The following is a 17,585-nucleotide window of genomic DNA, read 5'->3' on the forward strand; positions in this document are numbered from 1 at the left end:
TGGAATCCTTTGCATTGCATCACACAATTCAGAAAAAAAAATTCTTCACACTCATCGTTTCTTCGAACGAGATCCAAATCAGTCTGTCTCCACAATGAATTCATTTGAGAAAAAAATCATGCTGTTTTCGTCGCAACCTATCATTACACACGAACCTCTCAACACACACCAAACTTCTAGTGATTTCTTCGTCTTGCACTCGTCGTCGCTGCTGCCGCCGTCGCCGCTTTTTTCATGTGTTATTTTACGCTCTTTGTAAATACACACCGGAGATTCAATGAGTGTATGAGTTTTCATTCAAGTTTCTTTACCGCGCTATTTGTTGTTGTTGCTGGATTTTTGTTTTTGTTATTATTGCCTAGCCGTTCGCTATACGATATGTGTGTTTATGCATGTGTGTATGGTTTTTTTTCTCTTTGGTTTTGTTGTTAAAATATTTATTTATTTTCTTTCCTTCTTCTCTGTCTTTCAATTCTCCTTCTTGCTGCCGTTTTTTTCTTCATCTCTCTCTCTCTCGCTCTCTCTTTTTTGGGCTTGCATGAGCATATATAGGTATTTTTTCGTTGTTGGTGTTGTTGTTTTTGCCTTCGTTTCTTGCCTGTTGCGCGCGTTGTTGTTTTTAGGTTGTCGTGTTCAGATTCTTACATCCGATTTAGTTTTGCTTGGAATGCTGAGGTGAATAGAGTGCATATGAGTGACAGGACCCGCCAACATTTTACATCCACACATCGATTTATCACAACGCAACACATCGAATTCGTGCGGCTCAATCGAGAAAAAAAAAATTAATACCAAATGCATATTTTGATTTGATTTTTCTTCTGTTTCGCTTCTTGACGTTTTAATACAAAAAAATATGTGTAATCAGTGTCAATCGATTCGTTTCGTTTAAATTGGGATTTTGAATATTGTGCAAATTTTTTTGAATAAACATGAGCAAAAATTGCAAATGTGCGCCAAATAAACATTGATCGTTTTAATGCGCCCCCAAAAAGTGAATGTTTGTGATTTTTTTTTGAAAACAAATTACAAAGTTTTTTTTAGTCAAATAACTGCCATATCGGTTGATATCAGTGACAAGGGAGAAAGAGAGATTGTGTGTCAATAAAAAAAAAACGTTGGTAGACCGAGACAAAATTTAAATACTGAAAATATTGAATATTAAAATCATTTTAATACTTCGCTTTGCTTGTGTATATGTGCGATTTCAAGCTTCTGCTGAGATCGACATAATCGCGCGAAAACAAAATAATATCCAAAAACAACACAAGAAAAACAGACACACATACTTACGAAATAAACAAAAAGCAAGAAAGGAGAAACAAATAAATGTATTCCGCGGACACCGTAATCAGCAAAGCAAGAGCAAAGTTGTAAAAATACAGGCCACAATAACTAACGTTACGTCTTTGACGCGTTGCCACTTCAACAGCAGAGAATCGTGTTTAAAATATATATCGAGGCTGTCAATCTACAGACACTTGCATCGGCTGGCTTTTTGAGTATGTAATGTGATTTGCCAAATTTGTTGTTTGTGTGAGCAAAAATTGTTTTGATTTGTTTTTTCCCACTTCATCTTCGGCATTGTATCTATTTCTATCCTTCTTCTTCTCTGTCAGTGTGTCTGTTTCATTTTTGCCTTTGAGTAATTTTGAAATATTTTATATATAGTAATTATGGCGTTGATTGAATCGATTATACTAGTTTTTTTCTACTGCACTCCGACTCGAAAAACATTCACACGTTCGTTGAATGGACTGACGTACGGACAGGCAGTCGACCAGCCATTTGGTATTGCATATGCATCTGTTACCTAAGATCAAACATCAACAACAGCAACACTCGACCCGATAACGAATTACGTCGAACGTTTTTCCCGAAAGGCGCTGCCGTGAAGCCGTTCCATGTTCATGTGTTCTCTTGATCCTTTGTTGATCATACTATTATTATTATTATTATTATTATTATTGTCGTCATCGTCGTCGTTATTGTTGTTCCTGTTATATTCTTTGCGCGCAATCGTTTTAGAAAAGTCTCTGGTATACACATACAATGTACAATAATAATAATATATATTTTTTTTTCACGATGTGTCGAGCGAGTGAGATGCTGAGAGTTTGAATGCAAAGGAAATTCAATTCAAGCGCATTTTCTTTATACTCTTTCATTATTGAAGTTGGTGGTGTGCTGTGTTGTGCTGTGCTGTGTATGAGAGAGTTTTGTGTTGGGCTTTTGTTGCGCTGCACTGAAAAATATGTTTTTTTTCTACTCTTGGAATTTAATTCAATTAGTCTTTCTAGGAAATGGACATACAATAATTATTCAAGAGAATATGTGTGTGTATGTGTGTGTGAGAGAGAGAGAGAGAGCTTGACAAGCCATCCCATTTCAAAGGATATACCATATAATTGGAGAATCGGAACGGAACGGAACGCAAAACATTGCTTACTCCTATTATTCCCGCCTAACGAATGCGATCGAATGATAGTAGTTTTTCGCATTTCAATCTATTCTCGGTATTATTATGCTCGAGCACCTATTGAAAATCCCGAAAACATCATCAATCCTCAATGTGGCTGGCAAATAAAACAGAAGATGAAAAAAAAACGTTATTTTGGCATTTGGTTTGTTCATTTCGGGCAGTAAATTCAAAACGAGCATTTATTAAATCGAATACATTTGCAATTGTTCGATCGGCCGATGGTTAATGCGCATATCATTGTTACACCGTGCCAATAAGCAAGTATATTGGCGATGATGCTGGCTGGCTAGTTGGCATCGAATGCACCTAAGTTGATTTCTGTGTAAAAAGGGAGGAGGTCTTTAAGCCTTTAATGCACTTTTATTTTTGAATCATTTTGATATATGTTTTGTGCCACCTAATACTTGGATTTTTGAAAAATTCCGTATTTGTCGAGAAAATCGGAAAAGATGATGCAGAAAGTTAAATTGATGTGTTTTGGTCCTACGAGTCCTAATTTGACAATTGAAAAGAATCTACAAACCCACAAGATAAGAGGAGGAAAAATGTGGAATTCTGCTAAAATTTCGCATTTTTTTTTACAGCAGTAGAAAAAACTTTCGATTCAGCTAACCAATTGTAGCTGGTAAGGTATCAAATGAAAGCTAGTTTAATTCCCTACATTTGTTTCCAAACAAGAATGCAAAAATATTCAGTTGTTTCCTAGCTATAGCGTTTGCTGTATCTGGTTACTTTAGAAACCAATATGTGATAAAGGGTTAAGGTTGGTGCAGTTGTTGTTGCTGTGTTTTTTTTTTCTGCGCAATGAAAGCCCATCCTACTTTTTATCTTTATCATAGTATCATTCCAACCGATAGATTTCTCACACGGCACGGCCAGCAATGGCAAATGGTAAGCGCAAAGCAATGCAAGAGGGAAAATAACCAACATAAAAATCATCATCTCAAATAACACAGAAAGAACGTTAAACAAATGTTTGAAATGAATTACGAAACATTTACGATCGGATGTCCGTTGTATGCTGCGCTGTGCCAATGGACAATAACAACAAACAGCGCAAAGCAACACATGACCAACCGACCAAGCGAATGGAGCCAGTGATAGAGAAAGAGAGAAAAGAAGAAAACGATGGTGAGAAGAGAAAAAATGTTAAGATTCTGGAATGTGCTCGGGCCGGACTATTTAATGGAATGCCAAGTTGCTGATATAGCTATTCCATATTACAAACAAACGAATAATCAATTACAATAGCTCCGCACGTAACGTCTATAAACAGTGGAGAACAATGCGAAGAAGATGAAATATCTATCTGTTGCCATTGAGCATACAGGTATCTTTGCTTGCTGGCTGGCTGGCTGGATGGCTGACTGGCTGGTTGCATATAGCCTATTTTTTTCCTCTCTTCTCCTTTAAACATTTCAAACAGCTCGTTTCTCTCTCCCCCTTTCTGTCTCTCGAATTTCCCTCGTCTCGCTCGCATTCATTTTACCGGTCTTATTTTCTGATTTAAAGTGGTGTAAATTATTGGTACTGCCGTTGCTGCTTCGTAACATTTCGATATGAATTCATATTATGTCTGTCGCCTAGAGACTCTTTTTTTCTTCTCTCTCTCTCTCTCTCTCTCTCTCTCTCTCACCTTGTTGTGTGCTATTACCAATGTATAGTGGCATGTTGTTTTTCGCTTCATTTTGGCTTGCCATGCCTACCTTTCAATAAATTTATCTATTAAAACAGGTTAAAAACGTAAGCTCAGCGCACACACAACACCTTTCGATCATCGATCGGTGTGTGTATACTGTACATTGCATGGGATAAACGAGAGATCAAATCAACACCAGAAAAATTTCATTCATTCCGTTCATGTTGCTGTTGCGGCTGCTGTTGCCGTTTTATTTGGTTCATTCATTCATTCATTCATTGACTCAATCAATCAGTGAATGAATACCCATACTATGGCACTGAAGCTGTGGCGCGCTCACTCGCTTACTTGCTATACATGTACACATGACACTATTTAACACACCAATACTCCATTATTGGATGGTTGTCGTGTAACATTTATAGAAGTGGCGTGCTCTCTTAAACTCCATTCATGCATTAAAATCGCATTGCTTTTTGTTTGACCGTTAATTCTAAATTTCGAATATCCAATTCTGAAAATAGTTTTTTTTATCTTCTTCTGTATCTATTGTTTGTATCGTATTCATGAAACGTTCGAAGAATCATAGCCTGTTTCCAGAAACTTGAACATTTTCTTTTGTATCCTATCGAATATCGATGATTTTTTTTTTATTCAAAAGTCCTTGTGAATAATTCAAATATGATTCGTCATGATACAGAAAACATAACAAAAAAACTATTTCATTGTTCGAGTGGTCAGAGTTCATCATTTCAATGGAGAGAGAGAGAGAGAGAGAGAGAGAGAGAGCAAGAGAGTGAGTGAGAAAGAGAGGCAAAGTAAAAAACGCAGTCCGTTGGATATCGTAACAGCGGAAAAACGAATTGCTAATGCCTAACACACGTATAATCAACATCGATCACGTTCATTTGAATTTCATTAAATAACGAGTTATACACGCGTGCTGCTCGATTCGTATACCTGAACACGTACCCAAAGAGAACACTTTGTGTACAACATAAAAAAATCTGAGTAGAAAAGAAGAGAAAAAAACACTCACACACAACAGAACAGAACAGAACGAGAGACGTGAAATTACAAACCCGCGATAAATAGAGGCGATTTTTAATGTTTTATGGATGTTTCCTTTCCTCTTACTCGCTTCTTGCCATTGATGTTTTTCTCAATGAAACTTACGAAAAAAAAAAAAGAATTACAACAACAGCAACACAACGCACGGCTATAATATACAAACGTATAGTGAATAAGAGCGTCACACGCTGAAGGAAATGTCGGGAAAGGAAAGAAGAGAGGAAGAAAAAGCATCGCATCACACACAAGACAAAATGTGCGTGTATCAGCAACTCGTTCGCGCATTTAATTTAAACAAAACACATCGTGTGGACTTGAATGAATCGAGTAAAATCGGCCGACTGTTGTTCGTACGATATATATATTTCATGAAATTTCTTTCCTTCAAACCACCGGATGAGATCACAGCGACAACAAATAAAAACCGAATTTAAAATGAAGAGAAGAAAAACAGTCGACAACGAAGACAACAACAACAACGACGACGACGACAAGAGCATAAGAAGAAGAATCCAACATAACAACATATCCTGTGCTGTTGAATTCAGCAACAGCAGCGGCAGCAGCAGCAGCAGCAGCAACGTATCCCCCCCTGAAACTCTGTGTATGATAAGCACCAGAGTGAAGGAAAAAAACAACAAAATGTAAAAATACCAACGAAGTAAATGTCTCTTGAGTCATTTGCAACAAAAATTGCATCGTAATTTGTATATTGACGAGATCGTGCTATGTGCAGAAGGGCATCACCAAAGCAAAGTGCAAAACCGCATTACGGTTGCAGTCAATACTACACAGATTGCAATTGATCGCTCGTTCACCCGCCCTGCTATCGTCTCATTCCCTTGGCTTTCCTATCGCTCTATCGCTCTATCTCTCTCTGTCTCTCTCTCTCTCTCTCTGTCTCCCGCTCGCTCCAGTGTGAGTTGAATCGAATGCGGATCACATTTAAATGCTCAATCAATTTTACAGTTTTGTTTTGTCTTTTTCTTCTTCTCTCACTGTGCAAAGCGAAAGATTGTCGTTGTTGACGCGATCGATTCGATCGAAAGAGTGTGTGTGTATGATTTTGTTATGTTCTTCTCCTTCTTTCGACTTCTGCTTCGTTTCATTGAATATATTGATAATAATAATAACAAACGCATCGCATCGCATCGTATTGAAATCGTAGAAATCGAATGTAATTCCATTGAAAAAAGTTGATTTTGTAATTGAAAATGATTGATAATCTTTGAGTTATGTGGTGCCGGTGTTCGTCGCTATCTCTTCATTTCTCTGTTTGCCGCATAGAATGACCGACAGAGACGACAAATTGTATTGGGAATACGGCATATCTATATGTAAGATACCTATATGAAATGTATAGAGAGAAAAAAAGAAACGCTGAATACCAAGAGATGAAGAAATTTAATCAATTCGTGTTTTCATCTCGCTGTCTGTGTATGTGCGCTCGTATAACCAGTACTCAGTCGACGCATCTGTTTTTGTTCACCATAGAAATATTTGAAATTATTTGAATTTTTTCAAGGAAATTTATGTGATTTTATTTCAGCGTGTATCTTTCTCATTCTCTGCATGTTATCCCCCGTACTCTCTTGTTCTCCCTCTAGTGCGTTCTTCATCGCCTCTATCTCTCTGTCGCTCACTCTCTTTGCGATCGCACGCATACTGAAATTATAGCTGCGATTTGATCGAACAGTCTGTTAAAATTTGAATATAATTTTCAGTCACATTGTGATTTGCCATAAAATCGATAGTTATTCTAATCGTATTGACGGTGAATGTGGTTTTATGTGTGTATCTTCTTTCCATTTTTCTCTCTCCTCTTTTCTACGCTAAATATCGATTATGCGGCTGTTTATTGCCTCAATATAAACATTTTTAACGCATTTTCCAAAACAATTTTATAGCTCATTACTTAGTTTTATCTTCTTTTTTTTTCTCGTTCTTGTTCTCGTTCTCGGTGCATTTGCTGTTACATCGTACGGCCACAGATCGACGCAATTCAATTTGACGACATTTGATGACATCGTGGTAATTTGTGCGGCTGAAGTGATGTGATCAACAAGAAAGAAAAAAATTTATAGCCACCACAAGCCCAGTGCTCAAATGACAATTGAGAGATATAGATGCAAAGCAAAGTGACGACAACGACAACGACGACGACGACGACGACGACGAGGACAACGACGCAAAATATAACGTAACCGAAACGCAAACCGAAAAAACACACAACACAACGAAAACAAAACCAAAACGGAAACCAATTCTCTACTTATTAACTTGGCATTAGGAGCATCCACAAAATGAATTTAACGAATCCATTACATACGTATTTCATACTAATTTTACTTGTATGCATTTTAAATGAAATCTACGGCACACGAATACCGCTGGAAATTGTGCAGCTGGAGAACAGTGGTACACGATTAAATGATGATAAAATTGCCAACACCGAATATCAGGTGCACGATGTGGATGAACCATCGTCGTATTTAGCGAATAAGCATAATAAAAATGTGAACAAAACCCCCGACGATTGGATCACCCGATTCACTGCAAATCGGAAAGCAAGCACGCGTGACGTCCAAGAGCCGCGCATTTTCTATCAAGTTGGCGTAAGTATTGACAAAATAAAAACCAAAATAACAAAAGAACAACAATATAATTTCGTATAATTTATAACCCTGAAAATGGGCACAGGTGAATTTTAGACGAGTTTATTTTTAATTAAATCGGCCCATTTATATCAAGAGATTTCCGAGATTTATTTTATCGTTTTCTTTTATTTTTTTCTCACGTGTGTGCGCGCGCGCTCATTCGCTCGTCTAGTCATCCGAAGATGATTTGCCGATTTGTGGAACGAATGAAGTGTGTTCAAAGATTGATTTGTATGATATTCAAAAAGGTAGGTACAAATTTGAATAGAGAATTATGTTTAAACAAAAATGTTTGTTAAGAATTTTACGAATTGTTATTAAACTAAATTAAATTTTAAAAAATTTATATTTTTATTAAGGGAATGTCGTCTAAGATGGACCACACTTTGATTAATCATTATAACTTTTTTGAAAGTGGATAATGTTTCAAACATGACGACGACGACGACGACGAGGACCTCAAAAGGAAACTTTTTGCTCTAGAGAGTCTATTGGTTTTAGTGCGAAAATTTTTTTATCGCGAATTTTTCGGACACGCTGAAAATGGCAAAAAAAAATTGCCGTATAAAATGGACCACCCCACAAAATCTAAAAAATAAGTGAAATTATGAAAAGATAACACCATATTCCGAAATATTTGCCGATTTTCATTCATTTATGTGCTTTCAGGCAATGAAAGAACCGCACATTTTATAAGCTAACGTGCAACGATATTTTGATGAGGGTTTTAATGTGACTGATCGCAATTGGCCAATATAAGGCAAAAAATACCCTAGAATCACTAAAATTTGGGGTGGTCCATCTTACCCGACGGTCCATCTTAAACGACACTCCCTTATTATTTAAAAAAAAAATTTTTTTTCCATTAGTAAATTTTCAAGAGAATTTTATTTTAAATAGAAATTAATTTTATAATTTCCAAAGCCTGGATTGAGCGGCAATGTCGTTGCCCACCGGCTAAACATCACATCTTTGAGGGTGCCATTGAAAGCGGTAACAGTGCCCGCAATCGCCACGCCATTTTACACAATTTAAAACTCAGCGAGAGCACCGGAAATCTGTACGATTTCGAGAGTGAGCACATAAAGAATGTTCTCATGAAATTGGGAATGCTGCATAATGCCGAAGATAGTTTGATGAAAGAGGCTGAAGATTACATGAACGACAGTGAATCGGATGAGATCAATTATTCGGCGGAAGAGGCATTTTCAACGAATTTCCCGAAAACTCGACACCGAACACAGGACAACGAAGCCATTGAAGTAGTTAAAATGACAAAAATCCGGCATCACAACAATGTACATGGCGGTCACCCATCGACCAATGGCCAGTGCCCAGATGCAATCACATCGAATGATGGCCACACAATTGCCGACAAAACACGACTCTACAAAATGTGCGAACCAGTACAAAAATTGCCATTGTGCAGGTAATTTAAAGCAAACACATCATTTGACAAATTGAAACGTTTTCAAATTCATTTCATGATGGGAGCATTTCCTCAATTTACGTTTGAATTGCCACTTATATGCTTTTACCACACACACACACACACACATAGATATTTCCGCGATTACACATGGACACTTGTGTCATACTCGGACATGAACGTAACACAGCAGATAGTGCACTGTCGATGCCCCAAAAACTCGATAAGCTATCTAATCAAACGTGAACCGCTGAAAACTGGTGCACTCGGATACACATATCTGTTCGCGTGCTCACCACAAAGCGTAAGTCAATTCAAAATCACTTTTTATGATTTAATTCGATTTAAGTGCCTGCCTTTATTTTCATTCATTTTAAATGTGACGCGTTTATTTCAAATTATCTAAATTGAATTCATTCTCCATATTCGCAACACAGAGACTGAAGTGCCAACGAAAGGAGCCATGCAAATTGTTTACGGTTCGCAAGCGGCAAGAGCAAGTTGATGAAGTCAACACTAATGTATTGTGCCAGTGTCCGCGTAACTACAGATGCCCCAAGCTACACACCGATGTCGGTGTCATTCTCGGAAAGAACTACGTTGAAGACAACATTCGAACGTTCTCAGGCTACTGTTTACAGGACATTCACTGAACATAACAAAGATTTTTTTAATGTTAATATTTGTAAAATAAAAAAGAAGAATAAAATGCAAAAACAACGAAGAAATCAACGATTTACACTTTTGAAAGCAGCCACAGCCGCAGCAGTAAATAACAAAATTATATATTTTTGTGTTCCAAAATCCTTTAGCATAAGAATGAATCAGATTTAAAATGAACGACAAACAAAAACATTATACTGTATGATTCGACGAAGAAGCGGAAGAAAAAAATCCGCTAGTTACACCCAAACATGAGTGAAAGTGACAAGACCGAACGAATTAACGAGAGAGAAAGAAAAAACATGTAAATTTTTTAGAAGTTAATTGATTTGTTTACGTACTATATAATATTTATAATTTCATTCCGATTATTTAGTGTTTGTGTTTGACTATGTATAATTTAATGTGAATTAAAATTGTGTACTCGAGAACTGCAAAAAATGAATGAGAATCAAATAAAAATTATTGATCGTTATGCGACCAAAATTCATGTAAATAAACGGTGTATTTTGTGTTTGCTTCAGCATCAAAACCTTTTTTATTTCCTTTGAAAGGCATGGGAAAAAGTCTTGATCTGAAAGACCGGTTGAGCATAGTCGAAAAATATACTCAATGTTGAGCTCTTTTTTGAAGAAAAAGAAACGTTATCATCCATTCTTTCATTGTCTGTTTCTTCTTCTTTCACCGATGCCGGTTGGTGTGGGATTAAGTAAAAAGAGGTAAGCTCCAGTGTAAAAGGCAAATGTAATGTATGTGTGAAAACTCCCGTTCAGTGTATTCTCCATCCAAAACTTGTGTTAGCTTCAACTTGATCACCAGATGTCGGTGCGATCAACGATCAAAGCTCGGTACAACTCAAAAGCTTCACCACACCCAGGTAACACAATCAAATCAACGTTCTCACGCTAGTCAACAGAATAAGGCGAGTAGAAACGATCGAGATAAATGGAGAAGTTGTGGTTTAATTATCTTTCAAGAATCGTTTACATTGTCGAAAAATGAATCTTTTATAGGTCGTAATGCAAAAAAAGTTATTATTGTTATGCTCTGCGAGAGAGGGAGAGAGAGAACAACTAAAATGGAAAGTCTTTTTAGCATCTGGCAAATGAACTATACCATGATTATTATGAAGTTGTTTGGTTGAGGCTCCGTTGATTGTGAATAATAGAATTTGGAATCGGTTGCTCGTTCGATGTATCGTAGTAGTAATTAGTTGAAAATTGGGTACCAACGAATTGCCGGCGGTGAGCAAACAAATCGCAATTTCGTTGGATAAAACAAAAAGCCATAACAGCAATTTCTATTCTCCATGGGAGATTTCTTTCGCCAACACAAACATACACACAGCAATAAAATACTGATGATTGAAGACTATTTGCCTACTATTAACAGGCGGAGAGGATGCCTAGCAGCACTATTGGAAATATTTGAATGTATTGTGCATTGGGAAAGACATACATAAACATAGATAAAACACCAAAATCTACTAACAAAAGAAGACTCAACAACAGAACAAGCATAAGAGAAGAAAAACCAACATTCAATTCAAATAGTAGTTTCCATGTGAAATTAACTTCGTTTAATTTGTCTGAAGTTCCCATCAGTTTTAATAAGTCATTTGAATTCTTATCACTGTGCGATCCATGTTTACACTCATCCCATTTGCTCGATTCCGACAATTTCATTAGATGCCTTCCATTCCATTCCATTCATTCATTCATTCAATTTGACTCAACAGCTCAACTCAACGAAACTCAATTCAATTTATACATCGAGAGATTCTTGTTCAAGCGCACAAGATGCATGTCATCAATACGAATCTCACGTGTTGTGTCTCATTTCCGATTTTCATGTTCAATTTTTGTTTTTGTTTCTTTCATTTCTTTCAGCGATCAATTGTGTATTGTGGATAATATTTGAACCTCTCTATTTCTAGATCTCCTGCGATCTGTTGGCGTCGATACACACACAAACTTTATGTGTAATGTATAAATTGAGACTATAATACCTTTTGCAAAAAAAATGAATACGATGACATATTTTGATTGGAACCATAATTGTAGCAATTTCTCTACCATATCCATAAAGAGATTTATTGAGTTTTTGGGCGCGTGATAAACTCAAAACGATTCACATATTGTTTTGGTGTTTGCGCGTTGTTGTCTTTTTGCACGATGGGATGGTAGAGGAAAAAAAAAACATCGTTCATTTGTTCATTCACTTCATTCAACGGAGCGTATAGATGTCTATGGTTTACATTCCCATTCAGCTTCTGTACCACTGACACTTGATACAAATTGTGAGTATCTTTTTCCCTTTTCTCTTTTAGCATCGAACAGTTTTCCCAAATACCAAAAAATATCTTCATATATTGAAGCAACGACATTCAAATCCCATAAGTGAACCGACTAATGAAAGCAAAATAAAAACCGCAAAAAAGAGCAGCGCCAAAGGAGAACGAAGCAACAAGCAGAAAATAATTCACAACAATATAAAGAAGAGTACACATATTGAGTGACGAGTAATTGCTCCGCGTGCAATGTACGCAACAACGACGCCAACAGCCGCCGCCGCAGCAGCAGCAGAAACTTTTCTACGAAAGTGAAAGTTACATAATTAATGGCAATTTTTCGGAATCTCGAACTGAACAAAACGGTTACTTTGATTGTGTTCATTTCAACACTTGCTTGTTTTAACAACCTTGGTCGCTTAGAATCGTATGGCACTTTCGTCTTGAGTCAATTGATCAAGCCATTTGCCAACTGAGAACATTTCCAATTTGGACGAGTCATTTTGGGGTGGACTCTGAAATGACTTCTAATTTGTGCTTGAGTGAGTTCCCATTTAATGTCTCGAAAATTAGTTGCGAGAATATTGAGGAGTTCATTTCAGTATTCATCGTAACATAATAGATTGAAATTACACTTGATTAAAGCAAAATCGAACCTATCAATTAAGAAATGTAAGTTGTGCCGCGTGGATAATTGACCAAAATTGAGATATTAACCTTTGGTCTCATGATTCGGTTTGAATGATCAAAGCAAGACGAATGTACTTTTTAATGGAAGGCTGTGCCTATCAATACATTTAATTGTGCAACCCAACTATAGCGTATTGGTTAGCGTACTAGCGTTGTAAGCGTGGGGACACGGGTTCGAATCGCATAGTGGTCGAAAATCTTTTCGCTTCAAAATGTCATTGGTTTTATCGATAGGATTGTGAATTGAGAGACGACGACCCATGTGGAGGCCTGTGGAGTGCTCCGGGAGGCACTTTAAGCTGTGGGATCCCGTGCATTATATACAAAAGATGAGTACAATTAATGCACGTAAGATAGGGCGCCTAACGCTAGGTTGTTGTCTTCAATACTCAGTATTTGTTGCAATCGACGCTAAAGGTTGTTGCCTGATATTGGTGAATATATCAGTATCAGAAGCATGTCCCCATCGAAAAAACTCAAGAGGAAAAAATGGCTCAATGAAATGGATGCGGAGCGTGCCAAATATTGTATGTAATGTGGCCCACTAGTGACGTGGTGGAGCCCGACCCTGACTGGATTACAGGCACAGGGCACATCACAACGAATGGGCCCTCCACAATCGACGAATGGTGTGCAAACCCGTGTGCAAATAAAGTGACAGTCATTCAGTTGTATGTAACTGCAAATAACTAAAACTGGCTAAGTGGATTGAATTCAAGAATGTTGTGAGGAAATAATCACTTTTAGTTATTCATTCAGCCAGCCGTCTAATTTCGGACTTTTTGGCTACTAGATGACTATAACTGAAGTTGAATACAGTCGAATATTTTGTTTGAGATAATCACTTTTAGTTACTGATAGTCAGCCAAAAAGTCCGAAATTAGATGGCTGGCTAGTCAGTCACAAATTTTTCACACGGGAAGAATTCACCCAAGCGCGCGTCTCGAATTGAAAATTATCCACTTAATTCGTCATTATAGTCGGCAACTTGGTTTTATTTGCTCTAAAAATAGACACATGGAAAGGTATTCGAAATATCTTATTTTTACGAGATATTTCTCAATTCACACATATCCTTTTCTATTATCTAAATGTGTTTTTTCAAATTGTTTGATTTGTTTTCGCCAGAATTTAGTTCTGAATTTATCTAAATTTCCAATTCAAATTTAAATCAAATCAAATTAACTTAACGTTATGCGCTAAGTTGAACGTTTTCCAATCAATTTTCATCATAAAAATTAGTTGAAAACGCACCATCAAAGCCATTATTTTCCTAATAAAATAATTTTATCTTTTCGATTTGATGTGGATTAAAAATCAGCTTGTGCTTTATTATTTGTTGCGTTTACAGAAACTGGCGGTGTGTGTTGCATTTGAGAGCAAAATTCTCTTGTGGCAGAGAATTTATGGAATCATGTCATCGATGCACTAAATTATATTTAATTGCTCGTGTGATGTAGTAATTTTCCAGTGGAATCCCGTCTATCAAAATAAGTTGTACGAATTCGGGGCCAAAGTAAATATTAACAGTTTTCAAGTTAATTTATGACTTCGATTTAGCATAGCTTAACACGAAACCCCGTTAACGACCGTTTCCATTGTAATTGATCTGCGAATCGCTTGGCAAAAGAGAAAAAGATGTTACACACAAAAAACACTAGGAAGAAGCTGGAAACAAACATGCTAGAACATAACACCTGAATAAATTAACTTATGTGTGCGCTCATCATCAACAAGCCTTCAATTCGATGCTGACATAACACGCTACAAAATCGCGTCTCGATTACAATTAACGACAAAAGAAACTAGTCTACTTCAATCGATAAAACAAATTATCCAATGCTTTGGTTTTTAATTGTTGTGTTTGAGGCATCGATGCTGCAAAAGATCAAAAAAAAGAGTATCAACTAGGTAGAGATAAAGAGGAGGAGCAGAAGAAACAAGACCGCAGAGCGTCGCTTAGCTCCGCTCTGCGTTCATGAGATTATAGTTACTTATTCTATTTTGTTGTTTCACAACAAACTATTTTTTGGTGCACTACGTGAAATGTATTTCATCAAAGTAACTTTAAAGTAATACATTTATTTGCAACAAAGTACAGAAAAAAAATTCACAGTTATTTCAAAAATGAATTACAAGATCTTGATTTTATTTCTTTTTTGAAATATACTGCCTTTGGTTTAAATTAAATAAATAATATGAGCATAGATCTAAAGTCACTTTAATTCTGTTCAAGACTCAGAAAATACTGTACGAAAAAAGATTGAAATAATGTAATTTTAAAAAAACATTTTATCATAAAAAAAATTTGATTGGCGCCTTGAGATATTATGCACTTATTTGTCGTTACTGCCACTGTTTTTAATTAAATAAAAAATATGAGCATAAAATTCAAATTCACCTTTGTTTCAGTACTCAAAAAGTATTAAGACAAAAAAGCAGATTAGTAGCTCTACATTTCATGTTGTGCTAAAAAACAACGATTGCGGAGCACAATGTAAAACAATAAAACTGCTAAACCGTTTGTTCTTGATTATTTTGTTACGTAAATCGATTTGTGCTTTAGCTAACTAAATTTTTATATACATTTCAATTTTTATACACAAAAAACGCATCATCAATAGAGCTGTTGACCGCTCTAGGTATAAATCTTATTGGGATTTCCTCCTCCCTTCGTTTGCAGTCAATATAAAATGTGTTTCAATTGAAATCGTGAGATAGTGAACTATGCGACATACGTTATTTTCTCCATTTTGATGGTGAATAATTGCGTACCGAATGCTATGTTTAATAGACCTTGTCACAAATCACCTTTTAACCAGACTGAAAATGATGAGCATCGCGAATTTCGATCGAAAATATTGTAAGTTTGGTCAATTTTTGATATGTGTCACGCATTTTTATTACGCAAATTTATAAAATTGATGCCATATAATGAAAAACACAAATCGCTATTGACCAGCTACGGTCAACGCCCAGCGCTTGTTCAGGCGTCAAATCAATAACGTACACACACATGTGTTACACACTTGCACGCACACTTTGAATACGTGTTGAAACCGTGACTTAATTTTTTAAAATTCTATTTTTTGCATAACAGGGCGCTTGCTTGGTACAATAGAAAGTCAATAAAAAAATAAGACCGTAATAAAAATCGGTGTCTGCGAATGAACCGTTTTATGCGCGCATTGTGAAGAAAAGAATGTGTTCGGCTCCAGCGGTGTCGATTACTCGACCGTTCGAATATATCGGTTCAAATTAATAAGATTTAAATGCACATTTTTTTGCTACAAAATTCCAGATTTTGATCATAATTTATGCGATGAGAAATCTACTAAACACCTGATACATACTAACCGGGCCGATCATGGGAAAAAAGCAACACTTCTCGCACAAAGCACACTAAACACAACCAATTCGATGATTCGATGAATTAAATAACTTAAGCACAATAAAGTGTCAAAAAATGACCCAAGTTCAGCGCGAACAAAAGAGAAATCTATAAATGATTCGTGTTCTATTCTTGTTGAAAGAGCCGTTAATGAGCACCATTAAGTGCTAAGCCAAATAGCGCCGTTTGTCTAAATTGTTCACAAATACAGAGGGGAAAAACTCACTTAAATCGGTCATTTGTTTGAAGAAAATGAAGACATTAACGTTAAACAAGAAACTTAGTGGCGGCTAAACGATTTTGAATGTCTTCTGCAAAAAGTGCAGTCTTTCGTATGGAGATGTGTGATATCAGAATGTAGCAGCGGAGGCGACGAACCCGTTGTAATCTTTCGCTCTTCCAAACATGTTATTTTATTCGTGTTTTTTGCTGCTTTTTGAAGTAATTTCATAGCATTCAACTGTTGTTAGAAATTATGAACAAGAAAAAAAAACAAAAACCATTCTTCGATTTCACAGCAGATTTTCTATGTTTTTTTGTTCGGTCGAGATATCAAATTTAAATATATTTCAAACCCGTTTATTTTCTTGTGTTGATATTTTGTTTTTGTTGAAGTATAATGAAAACTGTTGCTGCGGCGGCGGCTGCTGTTGCCATTCAGTCCATGTGATAGATTTAATGGGCAAGCTAAAGATGTAAATGATGAATTGTTTTCGGAATTGCGTCAGTTGCGCGCGCGATGGGTACGGCATGCGCGGTTTTGTTTATATGTTTGAACTGAGCGCTCTTTGTTATTTGCCTTCAAACCGGTACACAATACACAACACACAGCCAAACACACTGTAAACTGCACTTGAAACGGTCGAAAGCATGAATAAATTTCACGATGAAACAGAATATATCGTTTTTGTGACGATAAAAATTTCAAGTTTAACGTATATGAAAAAAAATTTCTTTTATTATTTACTCTTCTCTCTATTCCATCTATGAGCTTTCGTTCGATATTCTCGTCTTTTGTTTCCAGCCAAGTAATTTCGGCGTGTTTATGTTGTTGTTTTTTTATTGCAGTTGTCTTCTCCTTTGTTTTAATTTTGTATTCATTTGTTCGGTTTTCTGTCAATGCGTCTTTTTTTATGGTAATGAAAGTTTCGACACTTGGCCGAAACGCACTCATCCATCGCAGGCTTTTATTTATATTTGGGCGATTGTTTATTATCATAACCGGTGGAGAGAGAAAGAAAAGCGTCGCTCTTCTGTCCGACAAAAAATGAAG

At 36.4% G+C, this 17,585-nt stretch overlaps 2 protein-coding genes across 4 annotated transcripts in view; one reads left to right on the forward strand and one right to left on the reverse strand.

Annotated features, from left to right (window-relative positions):
* Positions 1-17,585, reverse strand: part of LOC129580347 (elongation factor-like GTPase 1) — a 59,167-nt gene that overhangs the window by 2,287 nt on the left and 39,295 nt on the right. The window lies entirely within an intron of this gene.
* On the forward strand, positions 645-10,441 carry LOC129580357 (protein giant-lens). Of its 3 annotated transcripts, none has more exons than XM_055470696.1 (6): positions 645-1,536; positions 7,184-7,807; positions 8,022-8,097; positions 8,774-9,278; positions 9,411-9,582; positions 9,716-10,441. In XM_055470696.1, exons 2-6 carry the CDS (start codon positions 7,496-7,498, stop codon positions 9,929-9,931), a joined length of 1,281 nt encoding a protein of 426 aa, XP_055326671.1. In that variant the 5' UTR covers positions 645-1,536; positions 7,184-7,495; the 3' UTR covers positions 9,932-10,441. The 3 variants fall into 3 exon arrangements, with proteins under 3 accessions (XP_055326671.1, XP_055326670.1, XP_055326672.1); XM_055470695.1 differs by having other exon boundaries at positions 645-1,502; XM_055470697.1 differs by lacking the exon at positions 645-1,536 and adding an exon at positions 6,852-6,982.

This window comes from Sitodiplosis mosellana, unplaced genomic scaffold (genome assembly GCF_009176505.1).
Source record: "Sitodiplosis mosellana isolate CC-2019 unplaced genomic scaffold, AAFC_SMos_1.0 Smas_scaffold_1, whole genome shotgun sequence".
Classification (NCBI taxonomy): Eukaryota; Metazoa; Arthropoda; class Insecta; order Diptera; family Cecidomyiidae; genus Sitodiplosis; species Sitodiplosis mosellana.

Excerpts from the sequence above, each read along its gene's own strand:
- LOC129580357 (XM_055470696.1), top strand. The coding sequence starts at position 7,496 with ATGAATTTAACGAATCCATTACATACGTATTTCATACTAATTTTACTT. Across the intron at positions 7,808-8,021 it reads GCATTTTCTATCAAGTTGGC|TCATCCGAAGATGATTTGCC; the intron begins GTAAGTATTGAC and ends TCGCTCGTCTAG. Across the intron at positions 9,583-9,715 it reads TCGCGTGCTCACCACAAAGC|AGACTGAAGTGCCAACGAAA; the intron begins GTAAGTCAATTC and ends TTCGCAACACAG.